The 21,083-nt window shown below is 48.3% G+C and overlaps 1 protein-coding gene across 1 annotated transcript in view; it reads right to left on the bottom strand.

Annotated features, from left to right (window-relative positions):
• Positions 1-21,083, bottom strand: part of LOC138564250 (zinc finger protein 271-like) — an 85,570-nt gene that overhangs the window by 25,402 nt on the left and 39,085 nt on the right. The window contains exon 2 of the mRNA XM_069642895.1: positions 19,227-19,990. Coding sequence (XP_069498996.1) covers positions 19,227-19,797 — 571 coding nt within the window. The 5' untranslated portion in view covers positions 19,798-19,990. The remainder of the gene's footprint in view (positions 1-19,226; positions 19,991-21,083) is intronic.

Raw genomic sequence — 21,083 nt, 5'->3', positions numbered from 1 at the left:
AAATCTTTCCTATCTGAAAGAACAGAAACAGTTGGATAAAACCATTCAAATCCATGCTGCGGGACACCACCCGTGGAGTACCACAAGGATCCTCCCTATCCCAACTCCTCTTTAACATCTACATGACTTCACTAATCAACCTCATCAAAAGACACGGCTGCACCTGCTACAACTGCTCAGATGAGACCGAATCACCTACAAAATCGAAGATGTACTACAAGATGAGAACACTACGCAAATAGACTGTCTCAAAGAACTCTACCAATGGATGAACACTAACAGCCTCAAAGTCAACCCGGGAAAGACAGAAATCATGATTATATCCCAAAAACCAAGGAAGCAACCAGTACATCCAATGGTTCACAGAACTACGAACAGCTGCTAGTGCCATCCAAAATTGTAAAAAAACCTTGGAATCCTAATGGACAACGCGCTTACCCAAGAACCACAAGTAAATGCAATAATCAAAAAATGCTTCTTCCACCTGCACACGATCAACACGATTCTACCATTCCTTTCCTGCACTACACCAACTACGACTATGCCTCGAAAAGCTGGATTATCTACTGAAGAAACTGCAACGTATACAGAATGCAGCAGCTAGACTGTTCCTAAAAATCTCGCAGAGAGATCATATCACTTCCACGCTAATGATGCTAGACTGGCTGCCAGTCAAAAAACGAATTACATTCAAAACAATGTGCATAACACACAGAGTAATCCACGGCCAAGGAGCAGAATTCCTACAAGAGAAAATCAGCATTTACCAGCCGACCAGAACACTCCGATCCAGCAACAACATCCGCCTGTACCAGAACACTCAGATCCAGCAACGACATCCGCCTGAAACCTACCATACACAAGGAAAATACTTGGTGTATCAGAATTCTCTTGCCTAGCCGCTAAACTTTGGAATTCCCTCCTGAGAGAAATACGAACCATGAAGGACCATCTAAAATTCATAAAACATCTAAAAACCTGGCTCTTCAACTTAGAACTGGATGAAAACGAATTAACAACATCCACACCCCACGGAAGGAACACACATATGGCAAAACAGGAGGCTCGGGCAGACCACAACTAAGTGCAGGGAAGTAGAGAGACCTCTGAATGGGTGCAATACCCAGATGCACCCATTCCCATAGCGGGCCGGCCAGGAGAGAGATGGGACCGACCTAAGTTGAACCACAGACAGAGGGCATTAGGATTAAAGGGGAAAGAGTGGCGACGGAACAGATAGACCACAGGGCCCAGGGACCTCAAGGGCACAGGGAGCAGGCCCCCCCGCCCTCACTGGGCCCAGGGAGGTGATGGTGGCACCACACCAGGATGTGCCAGGGGACAAAGGAATGTAGACATCCATTAGTCTGAACACGGGGGGAGGGGGTTGGAGAAGCCCCTAATAGCTCACCACTAAATAGCTCTGCCACCAACTCACACCTCTGCACAGAAAATAGAAGTGAGACCCCTAGCACACCACAATGGGTGACACTGGCTCTGACAGACTGGCCTGCCCCCTGCTCCAAGGGCAATATCGATCTCCATCCGCTCTAAGAAGAGGGTTCATATCCTAGCCCGCATCACAGGGGCCACCAATAACACGACTACACTTTTCAAAATCTGCAAGAAACTTGCCAATCCTACTGCAGTTCACTCTTCTCCTCTTCCCTCCCAGGCCCTCTGCACTTCACTGGCTTCCCACTTCTCCACCAAAACTCAGGAAATCCTGTACGTACTTTCATCTACTCCTCTCCCCACACCACTACTCTTTTGCCTCCCTTGGCCCCCCCTCTGCCCCAAACATACTCTCCCCCTTCTCTCCCAATGCATCGGATGAGGTCTCTAGAGTAGTCTGCTCTATGAAAGTCTCTTCCAAACAGGTGGTCCCCTGCAAAACTATCAAGGACAACATCCCTTTTCTCGCGCCTGCCCTTGCTGACATCTGCAACCATTCCTTTGCCACTGGCTCTTTCCCACAACCCCTCAAGCACTTGTGCACCCTCTCCCAAAAAGCCATCTGCTGACCCTACCTGCCCAGCAAACTATCGCCCTAGCTCTAGCACCCCTTTCTTGGGCCAACTCATGGAGAAATTGCCAATCCCCCAAGTGACCCACCACACCGATTCGGCTGGCTGCCTCCACGACCACCAGTCTGGCTGCAGAGCATCCAGAGGCATGGAAACTGCTCTCTTGAGAACCCGTAAAGACCTACTCTCGAATCTGGATTCCAACTCTCCCTCTGTTCTGATCCTTCTCGATCTTTCCTCTGACTTTGGTCAATCATGCCATCCTCATAAATCATCTCCGTGATACCCTAGGCATAACATACCAGGCACTGGCAGGGCTGACTACCTTCCTTTTTAACCGACCCTCCCAAGTGAAACTGGGCCCATTCCTCTCCTCCACCTGACTCTCTACCTGTGGCATCCATCAGGGCTCTATCCTATCGACACTGCTCTTCAATATCTACCTTTCCCCTCTGGCCCACATAATCTCCACCTTTTCTCCCCACTTCCAGTGCTAAGCTGGTGACCACAGCTCTCCTTTAAGCTTCCATCCTCTACCTCCTCCACTTCTTCTCTCATACCAGACTGCCTGGCTGCTATTCAGGCCTGGTGCTCTGCTAAAGATCTCTGTCTTAATGCCAGTAAGACAGAGATCCTTCTCATTGGGACCCCTGCTTCCTATTTCCTTCCCAATCTCTGCCACCCTCCTTGGGCCTCCCCTTCCCCTCTTGTGAGGTAAAATACCTTGGGGTCATCTTTGACTCCTCTCTCTCTTTCTCTCCACACATCATGGACCCTGCCAAGAAGTCCAACTTTCAGCTCCACCTCCTCAGAAATATTATCCCTTTCCTCACCTTTTCCCAGAAGCTTAATGGCTCCAGAGCGCTGTTTCTCTCCGGGATGGACTACTGTAACATCATCTTACTCAATCTGCCTCTTTCCTCCCTTCGCCCTCAACTAATCCAGAATAGGGCTGCAAGACTTATCCTTGGAATCACGTCCAGGGACTGCATCTCTCCAGCCCTAGAATCTCTCCACTGGCTCCCGGTGACCTCAAGGATGAAATTCAAGACCCTTTGTGTCATCCACAAGGTTGTCTGGGGCCTTGGGTCCTTGCTACATCCCGCTTTCTCTCCCTAAATACCTCCTTGCTAGAGCTCTTCGGTTCTCTAGCTCCAACTCTCTGCAGATCAGATGTTTATCCAAGCAGAATGTGGGAGGTAGATCTCTTTCTTCGACAGGAGTCTCTCTCTGGAATGGCCTCCCTGCCCCCCTCAGACTTCAGCTGGATCTTCTTAGGCTCAGGAACCTCTGAAGACTTTCCTTTTCTCCTCCCCTCCCCCCTCCCCCGTTAATGTCCCCCTGCCGTTGTGACTGGTCCCTTATGAGTCTTACAGGGGCCAGGCCCTCCTTGACAAGTCTACCCCAGCACCCCTAACCAGCACCTGCCTTCAGGCACCATGTGGTCCACCCGGTCCATGGCACTAGTTCTCCCTCTCCCCTTCTTTTCCCCTGCACTTGCCCTATGTGGCTCCCCATAGTACTTGTCCAACCCCTTGGGCCCCTGCCTCCTGCACTTCCCTGCTGTCCTTTCACCCTCCCCTTGCACTTTTGTCACTGCATGGTTAGAATGTCACAAGGCGTAGTATGATAGTTACTGTTGTTTTTTTCCCTCTGTACACACACACTTTTTCTGTTTTGCTGCAACTGGAAACACTTGTGCACAGGCGCCAAACAAATATCCAATAAATAAAATAAAAACATATGTGCCACAGGGGGCCAAACTGAGGGGGTACGATAAAGTATCCCCAGTAACCAACCCCCTAAAAAACTCATCCCCTGCTTACACCTCTCAAACTCTAAACTAAACACTACCCTAACCTCTACAGCACACGCCACACTACACCGCAACAGCAAAACAAACCACACATTGGGCCTCATTACAACCTTGGTGCTAAGTGCACCAACTTTACCACCATGGTGTAAACTCCGTTTACACCATGGTGGATGGCGGATTTACCGCCCCATTCCAAGGTGAGTGGGGCGGTAAATCCCCATTTCCCATTTACCCTTCCCCATTCCCATTTTTGCCCCATAGGGCATAATGGGAGTGGGGAAGGCGCTAATTACGCCGCCGTAAATTACGGCGGCGTAATTAGCACCATGGCAGGTTAGCGCCATGGATTTTAACGCCTGCTAAAAGCAGGTGTTAAAATCAGAATCAGGCGTTAAGGGTTAACGGTGGCGTTAACCCTTAACGCCTGAGTTGTAATGAGGCCCATAGCCTTGCACAGCAACACATGACAACTAACGACTGAAAATTCACACCTGTGCCCAGCAAACGGTGGAAACCGAACTGAAGCTGCCAACGGCACATCACATCGCCCTTGTACTTTTTTCCCGCTCAGTCCTACTCACGTACCCCCACTGCACATCTTACCCTCTTACTTTTCAGATGTGCCAGAGCACCAGGGGACTACTTAAGTGACTATTCGTTTTATGCCTGCATTCAAATCTCATGAAGGCATAAAAATAAATTACTTCCAAGATGATAAAAACTAGGGCTCATTCTCGCCATTAATGAAAATGGGGCAGAGAGGCCAATGAAGACATAAAAGCATGATGCCTTTTTTACAATTGTGCCCCATATAAAATGTGCCCCATTTTCTGCAAATCACACAAAAGCGTTCCACCTCCGCGAAGGAGCAAACTGCTGCATTCCTCTGGGGATGTTAGCGGTGGGCTCAAAGCTAGAAGTGTTTCCTCGTTTTTAGTGGGTGGCTTTTAGCCGATAGTGTCTCCTACCTGGCAGAGGTGGGCTTGTGGCTAGTACTGTCCCTTGACTGTTAGGAGTAGACGCAAGTACAGCCGTGTCTGCTGGCCTAGCAACACATTCTGGCTGGTAGCAGTAGACACAAGGATAGAAGTATCACCTTTTAGTGTTCGGTAAAAGGCTACCAATGTCACTGCCTTCTAATGTTAGGCACCAGGCTAGCAGTGTCTCCTTGGTCTCAGAATTGAGACCTTGAATGTCACCCTTTCCAATGTGTTAGTGGTGGGCTTTTGCAGTGTTTGCTGACTGCAGTAGAGGGCACATGTCTAGCAATGTCTCTTGGCTATTACTCACACCACCTGACTGCTTGCCAATGGCTTATAGTAAGTCTTTTTTGTTTCTATGTATTCTCCAAGGACAGAAGTGTAGAGTGGGAAGCAACGATGCATGTGTACACAAATTCAAAAGGGCTCGTGGTAAAGCCCTTCTAATGTGGGACACCTAGGAGTTCAAATCAACATCTCCAAAAGACGTCATATCCCAGACGTTATTTGTAAGTTGGCTCATCACCTTTCTCTGGGTTTCGTTACCACAGCTATATCAAGCTCTATGCTCAGGGTAATATCACCAGGCAATGAATCGTCAGCTCTATGCTCAGCAGAATATCACCAGGCAATGACTCGTCAGCGCTATGCTCAGAGGAATATCACCAGGCAATGACTCGTCAGCTCTATGCTCAGGGGAATATCACCAGACAATGGGCCTCATTACGGCCCTGGCGCTAAACCATGGTGCTCTTAGCACCATGGTCCATGCCGGGGTCCGCCATGGTGAATGGCGGAATTACCACCCCATTCCAAGGTTGGAGGGGCGGTAATTCCCCATTCACCATGGGCCCCTCCCCATTCCTATTTTTGCCCCATAGGGCTCAATGGGAATGGGGAAGGCGCTAAGTACGGTGCTGCAAATTGCGGCGCCGTACTTAGCACCAAGGTCCCTTTGCGGGTTGGATTTTAACGGCTGCAAAAAGCAGGCGTTAAAATCGCCAACCCGCAAAGGGACCTCATAATCAGGCGTTAAGGGGTTAACGGCGCCGCCACCTTTTGCAGCGCCGTTAACCCCTTAACGCCAGGGTCGTAATGAAGCCAAATGACTCGTCAGCTCTATGCCCAGCGGAATGGTATCCAGTCATAATTTCGAATACAATATATTCGAAAGTAAAAATGTCGAAAATATTTAGTCGAAAAACAAAAATGTCGAAAAACAAAAATGTCTTTTTTTCGACTTTTTTCGATTTTATGTGTTAATAATAAATATTTTATTAAACTTTTTTTTAAAAATAATTAAAGGTATTTCCATGGGGGGTGGGGGTGATGGGGAGGATGGGGGGGGTTGGGGATAGGGGTTTGGGATGGTTTTTAAATAATTAATTAATTATTTAATATTATATTAAAGATTTGTTTAAAATAATTAAAGGTATATCTATGGTGGGTGGGGGGGATGGGGAGGAGGGGGGGGGTAGGGGTAGGGGTTTGGGATGGGGGGGGTTGGGGTAGGGGTTTGGGATGGGGGGGGACCCCCCCCATAATAAATGTTACTATCTGGGTAAAAAAAAAAAAAAAAGAGTGTTTTGGGTTTTCTATTTTTTTTTCGACATTTTTTTTTCGAAATTATGACTTTTCCTATTATATGTATGTTTTTTCGACTTTTTTACATTCGACATTTTTTTTCGACATTTTTGCTATTCGACATTATGTTTTCGACTTTTTGTCTATAAACCCAGCGGAATATCACCAGGCAATGACTCGTCAACTCTATGCTCAGGGGAATATCACCAGGCAACGGCTCATCAGCTGTATGCTCAGCAGAATATCACCAGGCAATGACTCGTCAGTTGTATGCTCAGTAGAATATCACTAGGCAATGGCTCGTTGGCTACATGCTCTGAGGAATATCACCAGGCAATGACTCGTCAGCTCTATGCTTAGCAGAATATCACCAGGAAATAACTCATCATCGCTATGCTCAGTGGAATATCACCTGGAAATTACTCATCAGCTCTATGCTCAGAGGAATATCACCAGCCATTGGCTCATTAGCTCTATGCTAAGCGGAATATAACCAGGCAATGACGCGTCAGCTCTATGGTCAGAGGAATAACAGCAGGCAATGACTGGTCAGCTCTATGCTCAGAGGAATATCGCCAGCCAATGGCTTGTTAGCTCTATGCCCAGGGTAATATCACCAGGCAATGACTCGTCAGCTCGATGCTCAGTAGAATATCACCAGGAAATAACTTGTCAGCGCTATGCTCAGCAGAATATCACCAGGCAATGACTCGTCAGCTCTACGCTCAGCAGTATGTCACCAGGCAATGACTCCTCAGCGCTATGCTCAGCGGAATATCACCAGGAAAAGGCTCTTCAGTTCTATGCTCAGCAGAATATCACCAGGCAATGGCTCGTCAGCTGTATGCTCAGCGGAATATCACCAGGCAATGACTCGTCAGTTGTATGCTCAGCGGAATATCACCAGGCAACGACTCGTCAGTTGTATGCTCAGCAGAATATCACCAGGTAATGGCTCGTCAGCTGTATGCTCAGCGGAATATCACCAGGCAACGACTCGTCAGTTGTATGCTCAGCAGAATATCACCAGGTAATGGCTCGTCAGCTCTATGCTCAGCGGAATATCATCAGCCATTGGCTCGTTAGCTCTATGCTCAGTGGAATATCACAAGGCAATGACTCATCAGCTCTATGCTCAGCAGAATATCACCAGGCAATGACTCGTCAGCTCTATGCTCAGAGGAATATCGCCAGCCAATGGCTTGTTAACTCTATGCTCAGTGGACTATCACCAGGCAATGACTCGTCAGCTCTATGATCAGAGGAATATCACCAGGCCATGACTCGTCAGCTCTATGCTCAGGGTAATATCACTAGGCAATAACTCGTCAGCGCTATGCTCAGTGGAATATCACCAGGAAAACACTTTTCAGCTGTACGTTCTGAGGAATATCACCAGGCAAGGACTCGTCAGCTCAATGCTCTGAAGGAATTTCACCAGGCAATGACTCGTCAGCCCTATGCTCAGCGGAATATCACTAGTCAATGACTCGTCAGCTCTATGCTCAGCGGAATATCATCAGCCATTGGCTCGTCAGCTCTATGCTCAGGGTAATATCACTAGGCAATAACTCGTCAGTGCTATGCTCAGTGGAATATCACCAGGAAATGACTTGTCAGCTGTACGTTCTGAGGAATATCACCAGGCAAGGACTCGTCAGCTCAATGCTCTGAAGGAATTTCACCAGGCAATGACTCGTCAGCCCTATGCTCAGCGGAATATCACCAGGCAATGACTCGTCAGCTCTATGCTCCGGGTAATATCACTAGGCAATAACTCATTAGCTCTATGGTCAGCGGAATATCACCAGGCAATGACTCATTAGCGCTATGCTCAGCGGAATATCACCAGGCAATGACTCATTAGCGCTATGCTCAGCGGAATATCACCAGGCAATGACTCGTCAGCTCTATGCTCAGGGTAATATCACTAGGCAATAACTCGTCAGCGCTATGCTCAGTGGAATATCACCAGGAAATGACTCGTCAGCTCAATGCTCTGAAGGAATTTCACCAGGCAATGACTCGTCAGCCCTATGCTCAGTGGAATATCACCAGGCAAGGACTCGTCAGCTCAATGCTCTGAAGGAATTTCACCAGGCAATGACTCGTCAGCCCTATGCTCAGTGGAATATCACCAGGCAAGGACTCGTCAGCTCAATGCTCTGAAGGAATTTCACCAGGCAATGACTCGTCAGCCCTATGCTCAGTGGAATATCACCAGGCAAGGACTCGTCAGCTCAATGCTCTGAAGGAATTTCACCAGGCAATGACTCGTCAGCTCTATGCTCAGCGGAATATCATCAGCCATTGGCTCGTTAGCTCTATGCTCAGTGGAATATCACCAGGCAATGACTCATCAGCTCTATGCTCAGCGGAATATCACCAGGCATACAACTCGTCAGCGCTATGCTCAGAGGAATATCACCAGGCAATGACTTGTTAGCTCTAGGCTCAGCGGAATATCACCAGGCAATGACTCGTCCACTCTAGGCTCAAAGGAAAATCACCAGGCAATGACTTGTCAGCTCTATGCTCAGCGGAATATCACCTGGCAATGACTCGTCAGCTCTATACTCAGAGGAATATTACCAGGCAATGGCTTGTTAGCTCTATGCTCAGCAGAATATCACCAGGCAATGACTCATCAGCTCTATGCTCAGCGGAATATCCCCAGGCAATGACTCGTCAGTGTTGTTATCCAATGCAGGCTAACAACAAGTATTCTCGCTAGAAGACTGTTCACCCTTGTGATAATGTGTCAGCTGAACAGTAGACCGTAGACAGTAAACCTTTACCCCAAGAGCATGGCTTGCAGGACAATAAACACCTGACAAGCCAGGGGCTTGGGTTAAAATTCAGGAGCAGCAACATAGCCAAAAAAGGAAGAAAAAACAAAGATCACAGGTTCACTGCACGTATGGTACAACACCAAGCAACCCCGCCCTCTTTTTCCCACTCTTACCTGCAGTGAAAAATGATCAAGCGAGAAACCTGCTGGAGTGCTGGAAATAGGTGCTGGAGTCCAGTGAACAAGTCTGAGTATTCCAAGAAGCAAAGTCCCGTACAGCTAACCCAAAAAAAAAAGAGGGCGCAACTAATGTCCAAAGAACTGTGCAATCCACACAAGATGAGTCCCAAGGAAATGCTCATAATGCAGCAATGCGTCCCAAAAGTGCAATCCACCTAAATGTGTCCAAAAGAAATCCACCTGTGCAGCATAGCGTCCCAAAGAGAACCTTCAATCTGTGACAAGTGACCAGCAGCAGAGCGTCCCGAAGTCACTCAGAGATAGAATGCGAGGGGAATCCATCAGGATCAGTATGGTTGGGGAAAAGGAGAAGTACTTTGGCACCCAGGAAGAGCCAAAAGAAAACAATACGTGGCGGCCGTATACAAAACAGAAACCATGCGAGTATACCAGCCTGCAGCGTTGGGTTTAGGAATGGGTAAACTATTCAAGTTGCGCTGAGCAGAAGCAAGGTCATGAGAAAAGCGAAGGGTCTGGTAAACCAAGAAAGCAGTCCAGGAAGGAACCAGGCATCGGAAACAGGTAAAGGATAATCCGTGAGCGTAAATCGGGAATGCGGTCCGGGCCCAGAATGCCAGAATAACAAAGGCAAGATACAAGGCGCGACTCAACGTGGTACAAGACAACAGGTAAGGAGCACCAGGGTCGCGCACCTCTCTCACACTTCTAGGTACACTACACGGCATACCAGGAATACGAAAAGCACGTCGTGTGTGAATCACGTGACCTTTCTTGCTCCGAGAATGCCGGGACATGTAGTGTAGTATATGGCGGCAATGTAACAGCTGCCACGGCAGTTTCCATAGTTTCATGTAAACAAGTTGCTTTACAGGCAAAGCAACACAGGGCATGAAAGTACCCCTGCGCAAAGAAAGCCCACCCTGGCTACCACTGAGGCGTCCTGACCAGAACAGACAAAGAAGACAAAGAGGAGCATGCAAATTCGAGTTGGGTCCCCAAGTCCTCTCCTCTGGACCGTATCCTTTCCAATCCACCAGATAGAAACGCCTGCCCCGGCGAAGGCGAGTATCGAGGATAGCATTAACCTCATACTCGTCCTCACCCCACACCGAGATCGGGGGAGGGGCAGTGGGGAAGACAGGTACACAGGGGCGAAGCAAGGAAACATGGAAAACCGTGTGAACCCGCCACCGGACCGGAATGTCCAACCGGACAGCAACGGGATGAAGACATTGGCCAATACGGTAGTGACCCACATAACAAGGCAGGAGCTTCCGTTTCCCATGGATAGACAAATGCTTTGTGGAAAGCCAAACAGGATCACCACACTGGTAAGAGGGGGCCAGAGACCTATGCTTGTCTGCCTGATGCTTGGCCCGAGGCTGGGCATCCAGCAGATGCTGTGTAACGGACAGGCAAACAGACACCAGGGAATCCCGAATAGATTTGGGGGTAGGGACCTGATCCAACGAAGGAAGGACAGGCGGAAGAATCCGGGGATGATGGCCGTACAAAGCATAGGAAGGTGAACATCCCACTGAGGAATGTTTAGAATTTTTATATGCAAATTCCGCAGCCCCTAGGTCGGACAGCAAGTTTGCCTAATGTTGCAGACACAAACAACGGAGAAACTGCTCCATGGTTGCATTGGTGTGTTCAGTTTGTCCGTCGGTCTGGGGATGGTAAACTGAAGAAAGGCGTGCATCAATACCCAGAGAAGTGGTCAAAGCTCGCCAACAGCGTGAAGTGAATTGCGAACCGTGGTCCGAAATCATCACTGCGTGAAGACCAAAAAACCGAACTATGTGTAAAAAAACAATGCTGCTAACTTGGTGGCAGATGGAACGCCGGGACACGGAATAAAACACGCCGTCTTTGTGAATACATCCATCACTACAAGAATGGCTGACATATTTTTTATCACAGGTAACTCCACCACAAAATCAAGGGTAACCGTGTGCCATGGACGTGGAGGTAAAGGCATTTTCATCAAGAGGCCCACTGGTTTGCCTGACTGTCATTTACATTGCACGCAGGTAGCGCATCTAGAGAGGTATTGATTAACGTCATTTTTCATGCCCATTCACCAGCACCACCAGTGCAAGAGATCATAGGTTTTGGCTTGACCGGGATGTGCAGCTAGGTGTAAATCATGGGACCATTCCAGAGCCATATTCGTAGAAAGAGTATCAGGTAAGTACAATAAACCCTGCACATAGGTGACTTTGAAATCGAACAACGTAAAAAACAAGTGCCATCGTATCTGCTGGGCGTTGGTGCACTTGGCATGAGACAGTGCCTGTAGATTACGATGGTCTGTGTAGACCCCAACCGGATGCCGGGCGCCCAGAAGATGATGCCTCCATTCTTTAAAGGAGGCTCTGATGGCCAACAACTCTCTCTCCATGATTGTGTAATTACGTTCAGCCGGCAATAGCGACCGGGAGTAGTATGCCACGGGGTGCAGACATTGGGCCTCATCACGAATTGGGCGGTAACGCCGGCGCTATTAGCGCCAGTGTTAATAGCCCTACCGCCAAAACCCCGGCGCTAATAGCGCCGGATCACGGGTTTGGCGGAACGGGTATTGCCCATTCCCCACTGAGCCCGTTCGGGAATCCCCCATTCCCCATTGGGCTTAATGGGGAATTTTCGCGCTCTTACCGCCGGTGGATTTCCCGCCGGCGGTAAGAGCACAAAATTTCGGCGGATTTCCCCCCAGCTCAGAGCTGGGGGGAAATCTGCCGAACCGTGATTTGGCGGACCCTTAAATGCGGCGGTAATAGCGCTACCGCCGCATTTAAGGGTTACCGCCAAACTCATGATGCCGATTGTGTGGTAGGGCATATTTGAAAGAGAATAGCTCCAACAGCAATAGCCGAAGCATCAGTTTCCACGATGAATGGCAGAGTAGGGTTAGGTTGCTGTAGAACAGAAGCAGAGGTGAAGGCCTCCTTTAATGCCCGAAAAGCTGCCTGTGTATGGTGATCCCAATGAAATGGGACAGAAGGGCTAGTAAGGCGAGTAAGGGGGGGGCTACAATACTAGAAAAAGAGGCAATGAATCGCCTGTAGAAATTCGAGAAGCCCAATAATGATTGGAGTGCCTTTACAGAAGTTATAACGGGCCAATCCAATATCGCTTGAACTTTGGAAGAACACATATGCACCCCATCAGCAGAAATGTAAAACCCCAGAAATTCAACTGAGGAAGCGTAAAAAACGCATTTCTCTAATTTGGCGAACAAGGAGTGTTCCCGAAGGCGTTTCAAGACAGATCCAACATGTTGCATATGGGTGTGTAATGTATCCAAGAATATCAAAATATCCTCCAGGTATTGTTAAGACGGATTTCTGAACTCTGTCCTGGAGGCGCAGAGGTTCAGAAGGACAACCTAATTACTTGGAACAGGGTAACCTCTGGACAAGCCAGACCAATCAGGATAGCGATCGCGGCGGTCAAGACTAGGTCTCAAGAGGGGTGAGGGTGACTGAAAGCCTGCAATGAGCACAGAAAGCAAGGACACTTACAAATTACTCCAAACAGGTGTTATATTAAAAATATATACACATTTATTCCAAGGCCTTTGCAACAATGACCGTAGCGAGAAATCACGATAAAACTCTAGTAAACCAACACATACCAAACCAATACAATATATATACAAATACAAACAAGTCTAAAGCGTTAGATGCACGAAATGTGTAGTCCACCTAGAAGGGGAGGAAAACAGGCAGTGCGAAATAATGATTAGACCCAGTCCGCCTTCAGAGGCACCTAACTAAAAGGAAGTCCAAGCCCTACGAAGAGTGGAGCCTTGTGCTCAAAAGTACCTGCACACGCTGGTGCCAACGGGCAAAAAGGGGAGTCTCTTCAAGGGAGTCAGGCAGTTCAGTTTGGTGCACAAATGAAGAAGAACAGAGTTCCGTGACTCAAGCACAGCCACAACTGTGGGCAGAAGCAGAGCGCGAGTACAGAAAGGCGTGCTGTTTGACACAGCGGGGAAAAGCTATGGGCTCCTGCAGGAGGGCGACCAGTTCCTAGCTATGCTACTCACCGGTCCCCGATGCAAGCAGACCCAGGCTTCTCCGCGTCAGTTTCAGTGCTGGCAGGTTCAGGAAAGCAGGGGACGTCTCGTTGTTGTGTAGATTCTTCAGCAGCAGAGTTGAGTTAAAGATGTCTCAAACAAAGTGAACCCGCACAGTTTGTTACCACAGCAGGGCAACGGAGCGGCCGTGTGTATCTCAGCCAAATGTACACTACTCACTTCAGACCTGGGAATGCCAAGTGTACGAATCGTGTCAGAGTGACAAGGACTCGAAATACAACACAACCTGGCGGCGGTTACAGAGCAAGACTCCTGGGTAGACTGGTCAGTCTGCTGGATGGCCCAGAGACACTTCCGAAGGCTTACGTGCAGGAGATGGTGAAGATGCCGAGAATAGCTGTCCCCGCTATTCCAAGGTGGTTCGATCAGAGGTAGAAAGGATTTCACAAAGCGACAGCAGTGCAGAGGAGCAGTCCTTCAGCCGGTCACCAGCGATTCCTCGGTTCAGCCTCGTGGTTGCAGGATACTTGGCTCCTGTATTCCTTTGTTCGTGAGAACTCAGGAGATCGACATGGTAGTGGCATTTCCAGCCCCCTCTTATCCACGGTTCCCTTCGCGCCAAAACGGAGGGGACCCAATGGGAGATCCGCTCATCAAACACTCACACCATACGTGGACCTATCACGGACCACGGTGGTCCCAGGCATTCATACCACACTAGACTCTCTGGCACCCAGGATGTGTATTGGGACCAGACATCCCAGCCCACATCCTGGAGGCACACACAAGGCCTGTAGAAGCCCACGAAAGCATCTGTGTTTCGCGGGAAAGTACATGCCCAAATAAGGAAGGCCCCGGGTCGGCTCGACCTGGGGAAGGTAAAGGGGGCAAGACGGTCAGCGGACAGGACAAAGGAGCCTCATGGTCCAGCCATTTTGGGAGCCAGGCCACCATTTTGGGCTAAGCACGAGAAATGCGCTTAAAATGCCAAAAGGAGCTCAAAAACACAAGAAACGATCGCTGCCACCATTCCCGTCCGCGATTCACTTGCACCGATCAGTTAAAATCCAAAAAGAGTATCTAGGGCCTGTAGACGGCTAGAGACCCAAGAGAGCAGTAACTTAGTTTACAGTGCCCTCTTGTGTCATGTTGCACGAAAGCTGCAACATGATAAAGAAACTACGGAAAACAGTGTTTCCCGGTACTGACTGTCTTAAGGTCATGTCAGTTTCCCCGTAAGAATGGGGCGAAAGCCCAGAGGAGTGCGGCAGTAGGCTGCACTTCTCTGGCAAAGTCTAGATCATGGTGAAAACAACAGCAAAAAGTTTAGGGGTTGCCACATGGAAGGAAAATTACCCACAATTAAGAAATCTTTCCTAACAGGTATATCACCACAGAACAACCAACATATCTCGAAAAATGTCATTAACGAAATGTTGGAAAGTAGCTGGGGCATTGCAAAGCCCAAAGGGCATGACACAATACTCGTAAAGACCAAACTTGGTCTTAAAAGCTGTTTTCCACTCATCACCCAGCCGAACCCGCACAAGGTTATATGCACCCCTCAAATCGAGCTTGGTAAAAATGGTAGAGGAAGCCAATTTATCCAAAAGCTCAGATATGAGAGGCAGCGGGTATAGGTTCTTAACCGTAATGTTGTTAAGGGCCTTGTAATCCACGCAGGGGCGCAGATCCCCCTCCTTCTTTGGCACAAAAAATATTGGAGAGGATGCAGTTGATTTAGAAGGCCGAATATGACCAATACGTAATGCCTTCTCCACATACTTGCGTAAATATTCCTCCACCTTTTTGTGTAAGGGAGTAGATGCGACCATGTGGAATGGTCGCCCCAGGCACCAGATCGATAGGGCAATCATAACTCCGATGAGGAGGGAGCTTTTCAGACAGACCAACATCAAAGACGTTGGCATATTCTGCATATACCGAAGGTAATTCCGAAACAAGAGTTTGTAGTGTAGCGTTGATTGAAGAAACACTAGATACCATAGCTAAACAGGGTAAAGAAGTCGTGGCAAGATACTTTGGTAGACACTGCTTGGCACAATGCTCCGAAGAGAACCGGACAGTTTGATTCACCCAATAAATGACAGGGTTATGGAGTCTCAATCAGGACAAGCCTAGTATGATCCCACATTGAGGGGTCGAAATGAGATCAAAAGTGATCCATTCGGTATGTCCTTCCGCTGTGGACATAAGAACAGGACCAGTATGTTCTGTAAATTGTCCTGATACAAGGCTTGATCCATCCACTGCCTGGACCTCTTCAGGCATGGCTTTCGGAAACGTAGGTAGCCTGTGGTGTTTGGCCAACTGTATGTCCATGTAATTACCGCTAGCACCAGGATTTAGCATGACTGGACAGGAAAAGGACACATTGGCCAAAACAGGAAAACACATGAACAAATACATATGTGAAGACATGAAGGATCCCTCCGAACCATCCATAGACAGACTCATCCCCTCGGTTCGGTTCAAGGACGAGTCTTGTCCTTTCCCGCTGGTTTAGCAGGTCTCTTGGGGCATACCCGAATGTAATGACCTAAGTCATTACAATAAACACATAAGTTGTTGGTCAATCGCCTCTCCCTTTCTGCCTTGGTTAATGGACCTTGCATGGCCCCAATATGCATTGGCTCAGAATCTCCTGACGGAGAAGAAGAGGGTGGCTCAGGCCAGGAAGAACGCAAGTCAGGTACTCAATGTTCACCTCGTTGTTGCCGTAGCCGGGCATCCACCTGGAGCATCAGTTCCATCAACTCAGGAAACACTGAAGGGATGGAAGGCACGACTGACATGGCATCCTTTAGTTCTTCAGACAATCCCTTATAGAAGAGTGCAGCCTTTTTATGTTCAGGCCAGGTTGTCTCGGCTGCCAATTGGTTAAAACGGGCAAGATACGGCAGGAGTTCCTGTTTGCCTTGAGATATGGCTAGGAACTCCAAGTCGGAAGTCTGGGCCTTATACCGGGCATCAAAAACAGAATTCATAGCTCTGATCAGTGTATCAAAATCGCACAAGGCTGGATCATCGGCTTCCAACAAGGGATTGGCCCAGGCAGCTGCTGTCCCTCCTAGATGGGACAGGAAAAAGTCGCGTTTGTAGTGGCATCAGGAAAAGCCAACGGGCGGCAAAGAAAGTGAAGACGGCATTGATTAATAAAGGTCCGGTAGGTCTTAGGATCTCCTGAAAAAAGCTCTGGAGGGGCAATGGAAAAGGCCCTGGGAGAACAACCAGTGCAGGAGCAGGAGGTTGCACAACAGGAGGGGGTGCGGCCACAGCATCACCAAACTCTTCGTCATGTCGTAGAGGCTGCACAAAGCTCTGTAACACATCCATGCACTGATTAAGCGGTGCATGGACAGAAGCTATATCGGTGCGCAAGGCAGCAAAAGCCTGCATAAGCGCAGCCATAGGATCCGCACCTGGATCCATACTGATAGGCAATGTAAGGCTTCTTAATTTGTCGTGATACAATGGTGGCAAACTACAAGTATCCTCACTAGAAGACTGTTCACCCTTGTGATAATGTGTCAGCTGAACAGTAGACAGTAAACCTTTCCCCCAAGAGCACGGCTTGCAGGACAATAAACACCTGACAGGCCATGGGCTTGGGTAAAAAGTCAGGAGCAGCAACAGAGCGAAAGGAAGAAAAAACAGATCACAGGTTCACTGCATGTATGGTACAACACCAAGCAACCCCGCCGCACCACCCTCTTTTTCCCCACTCTTACCTGCGGTGAAAAATGATCAAGCAAGAAACCTGCTGGAGTGCTGGAAATAGGTGCTGGAGTCCAGTGAACAAGTCTGAGTATTCCAAGAAGAAAAGTCCTGTGCAGCTAACCCAAACGAAACGAGGGCGCAACTAATGTCCAAAGAACTGTGCAATCCACACAAGATGAGTCCCAAGGAAATGCTCATAATGCAGCAATGCGTCCCAAAAGTGCAATCCACCTAAATGTGTCCAAAAGAAATCCACCTGTGAAGCATAGCGTCCCAAAGAGAACCTTCAATCTGTGACAAGTGACCAGCAGCAGAGCTTCCCAAAGTCACTCAGAGATAGAATGCGAGGGGAATCCATCAGGATCAGTATGGTTGGGGAAAAGGAGAAGTACTTTGGCACCCAGGAAGAGCCACAAGAAAACAATACGCGGCGGCCGTATACAAAACAGGAACCGTGTGAGTATACCAGCTTGCAGCTTCGGGATTCGGAATGGGCAAACAATTCAAGTTGCGCTGAGCAGAAGCAAGGTCATGAGAAAAGCAAAGGGTCTGGTAAACCAAGAAAGCAGTCCAGGAAGGAACCAGGCATCGGAAACAGGTAAAGGGTAATCCGTGAGCGTAATCGGGAATGCAGTCCTGGTCCAGAATACCAGAATAACAAAGGCAAGATACAAGGCGCGACTCAACGTGGTACAAGACAACAGTTAAGGAGCACCAGGGTTGCGCACCTCTCGCACACTACGCAGCATACCAGGAATACGAAAAGCACGTCGTGTGTGAATCACGTGGCCTTTCTTGCACCGAGAATGCCGGGACATATAGGGCCTCATTACACGGATGGCGGTAGGGATTTACCGGTACCGGTAAAATACCGGTACCAGTAAATCCCTACCGCCTTACTACGAGGTCCCTTTGCGGGTTGGGGGATTTAACGCCTGCTTTTTGCAGGCGTTAAATTCCAACCCGCTAAGGGACCTCGGAGCTAATTACGACACCGCAAAATTGCGGTGCCGTAATTAGCGCCTTCCCCATTCCCATAGAGCCCTATGGGGCAGAAATGGGAATGGGGACCCTTGGCGGAAGGGGGATTTACCGCCCCTCCAACCTTGGAATGGGGCGGTAAATCCCCTTTCCGCCAAGGCGGTGCCGGTATTTTACCGGCATGAGCCATGGCGCTAATAGCGCCATGGCTCACCGCCTACCGTGTAATGAGGCCCATAGTCTAGTAAACAGCGGCGATGTAACAGCCATCCGGGCAGTTTCCATGGTTTTGTGTAAACAAGTTGCTTTACGGGCAAAGCGACACGAGGCATGAACATCACCCTATGCTCAGAAGAATATCACCAGGCAATGACTCGTCCGCTCTATGCTGAGTGGAATATCACCAGGCAATGACTCGTCAGCTCTATACTCTGTGAAATATCACCAGGCAATGGGTTGGCAGCTCTATGCTCAGCAGAATATCACCAGGCAATGGCTCGTCAGCTCTATGCTCAGTGGAATATCACCAGGCAATGACTCGTCAGCGCTATGCTCAGCGGAATATAACCAGGCAATGACCCGTCTAGAGTTTCATTTTCAGGTTAATGGAAATGGCCATTGATGAAGAATCAATCGTTTTATTCCTTACCCCCTGCAGCAATAAACATCCATACCTATCACCAGCTATGAATCGTCTCTTAGCCACGGGCCCTTGACGGAGGATCTTTTGGGAAATCGACACCTATAGATTCATCCATGGGCTACTGAAAATATCATGATGTTGAGATCACCCCATTGAGTCCTGTGGACAGTGGAGCTGGTCGATTTAACCTCCTCGTATCGCACAGCAGCATTCCCTGAAACAAAGATCATTACTGCATCTTGATTTATGGTCCAGTGCATTCCGTAGCATTCAGTGGCTATTCAACAAACATGACTAACTGCTCCTAGCACGGTTTACCTGTACAAACGCTGTGATACCCTTGGGAATGTGTGTTACACAAATGTGATAAATAAAAATAATTAAAGAAATGTGGTTCCTGTATTTAATCCTTACCTGTGGTTGCGCTCTTACTGCTCCCTCCTTCCCAATCTGGTAGGTAATTGGCAAATGTCTCATCGTCATTTTCCAACTTCACACACTTCATAAAGTCAAGATGTTTTATATGAGAAGGGACCTCCTCTTCTTCAACTTTAACAGAGTGACTGTCCACTTCAATCTTCACCAGGTCACTGAAGAACTTATCATTCTTGCCAGATACCACGTCTCGATCTGCAATTCTAGCCAAGTCCTTGGAAAGTTGGCCATCACTGGCAGAAGGTTCCTGGTCTTCATCAACCTTCACAAGCACCATGGAGTCTTGGGAATCACTAGAGGATGTCGCTGTTTCTACTTTAACCTTCACCCAGTCCATGGAGTCTTGAGAATCACTAGAGGATGTCCCTGTTTCTACTTTAACCTTCACCCAGTCCATATCACATGTTTTGGGAAAAGGTTCCTCCGCTCCTTCACTCTTCAGTTGCTCCAAGGAGCTTTGGCAATCCCTGGCAGATGGTTCCTCCCCTTTTCCGCCCTTCACAGACTCCATTGAAGATGCCCCCCCTTTGCCACCCTCCACAGACTCCATGGAAGACGCCCCTCCTTTGTCACTCTTTACTGGCTCCGTGGATTCCTGACAATCCTTGGTTAATGGTTCAACCTCTTCTTCAATCGTTCCCCTTGCATGGATGGCTGATGTACCCCGACAGGGTTACTCTACTGCTTTGATTTGCTCTCTCTCAAATCATCCCTTTACATTGTAAGGTTCAAAGGTGAAAACCCTGTTCAGAAAGAGAGATAAACACAACATTTTATAATGCATGCCCTCATTCATCTGGCCATCAGTCTGCTGCCAGATGCAGCAGCAGGTAATCTGGTCTACAAGGGCACCCAATTTCACTGTACACCATACACCATGCATTTCAGATGACAATGGATGTCTGCATAGAGAGACATTTACATGAACAACTTCTCTCCTAGAGCAACACAGGCAGCCCCACTTCAGTGCTTTACCTCAGACTGATCCCTCGGGCTTGCTCAGCGGCCCTCTTGCCCACTAGGTCTGTGCAATGAATACAAGCCGAAGAGACCAGAGGAAACATTGTTTAGAGACTCACAGGACTTGCGTAATTATTACGAGGGTAAGGGACAGACGCATCAAATCAACATAGAGTGGTTTCTCTAAGGAGCATCTACTATCAAAGGGGAATCTGCGGGAACATCAACAATCTTCAAATTACTTGTGGCTTTGTTAATGATGCAAATGTTTCTCTAAAACACTCCAGTGTCTGTGAGCTAAAATGAACTGCTAGAAACACTGAGCTGCTTCAATCTGGACCCACAGTCACTGCCACTCGCTAACAAGCCTTGCCGGTCAAGGCAATGGAGCTGTGGCCCCTGTTATCCAAACAAGGTCATCGTTCGCATAATTATTGACTCAAGCCCTACAGTGCTGGTCACTGACATGTGTGATTGGGGCCAACATGCCATGTGCCCTTTGCCATACTAAGATACCCTGCATCTCGTCAAACTACCACCCACACATGTATTCTTTCATCTGCAATGTCATTACACCTAAAGGAAAGCTACGCGTGGCTCTACCCCCACCTCGTTACACCGTGTTCTGTTCTGCAGCGTAGGCACTTAAAGCCAGCCCTGCTTAAGTGTGTTCGGGATTCATTCGCTGCACATTGGTAGTGAAGAGAAACAGACACTGCTCTACTTTTATTTTTTTTTCAAATATGAACTTTATTGCTAAATTACCTACAATGAAAAAACACTGTTTGATTAAAAAAACAAAGTCATTCATTGTGGTCATGGGAGCAGGTTTCGAGCCTCTTCACCAGTGCTCCAATTCATTGTCTATTTTTTATT

Source organism: Ambystoma mexicanum, chromosome 1p, assembly GCF_040938575.1.
Source record: "Ambystoma mexicanum isolate Mex_15411 chromosome 1p, UKY_AmexF1_1, whole genome shotgun sequence".
Taxonomy (NCBI): Eukaryota; Metazoa; Chordata; class Amphibia; order Caudata; family Ambystomatidae; genus Ambystoma; species Ambystoma mexicanum.
The sequence above is the reverse complement of the archived record's forward strand: the minus strand, read 5'-3'. Positions and strand labels throughout refer to the sequence as shown.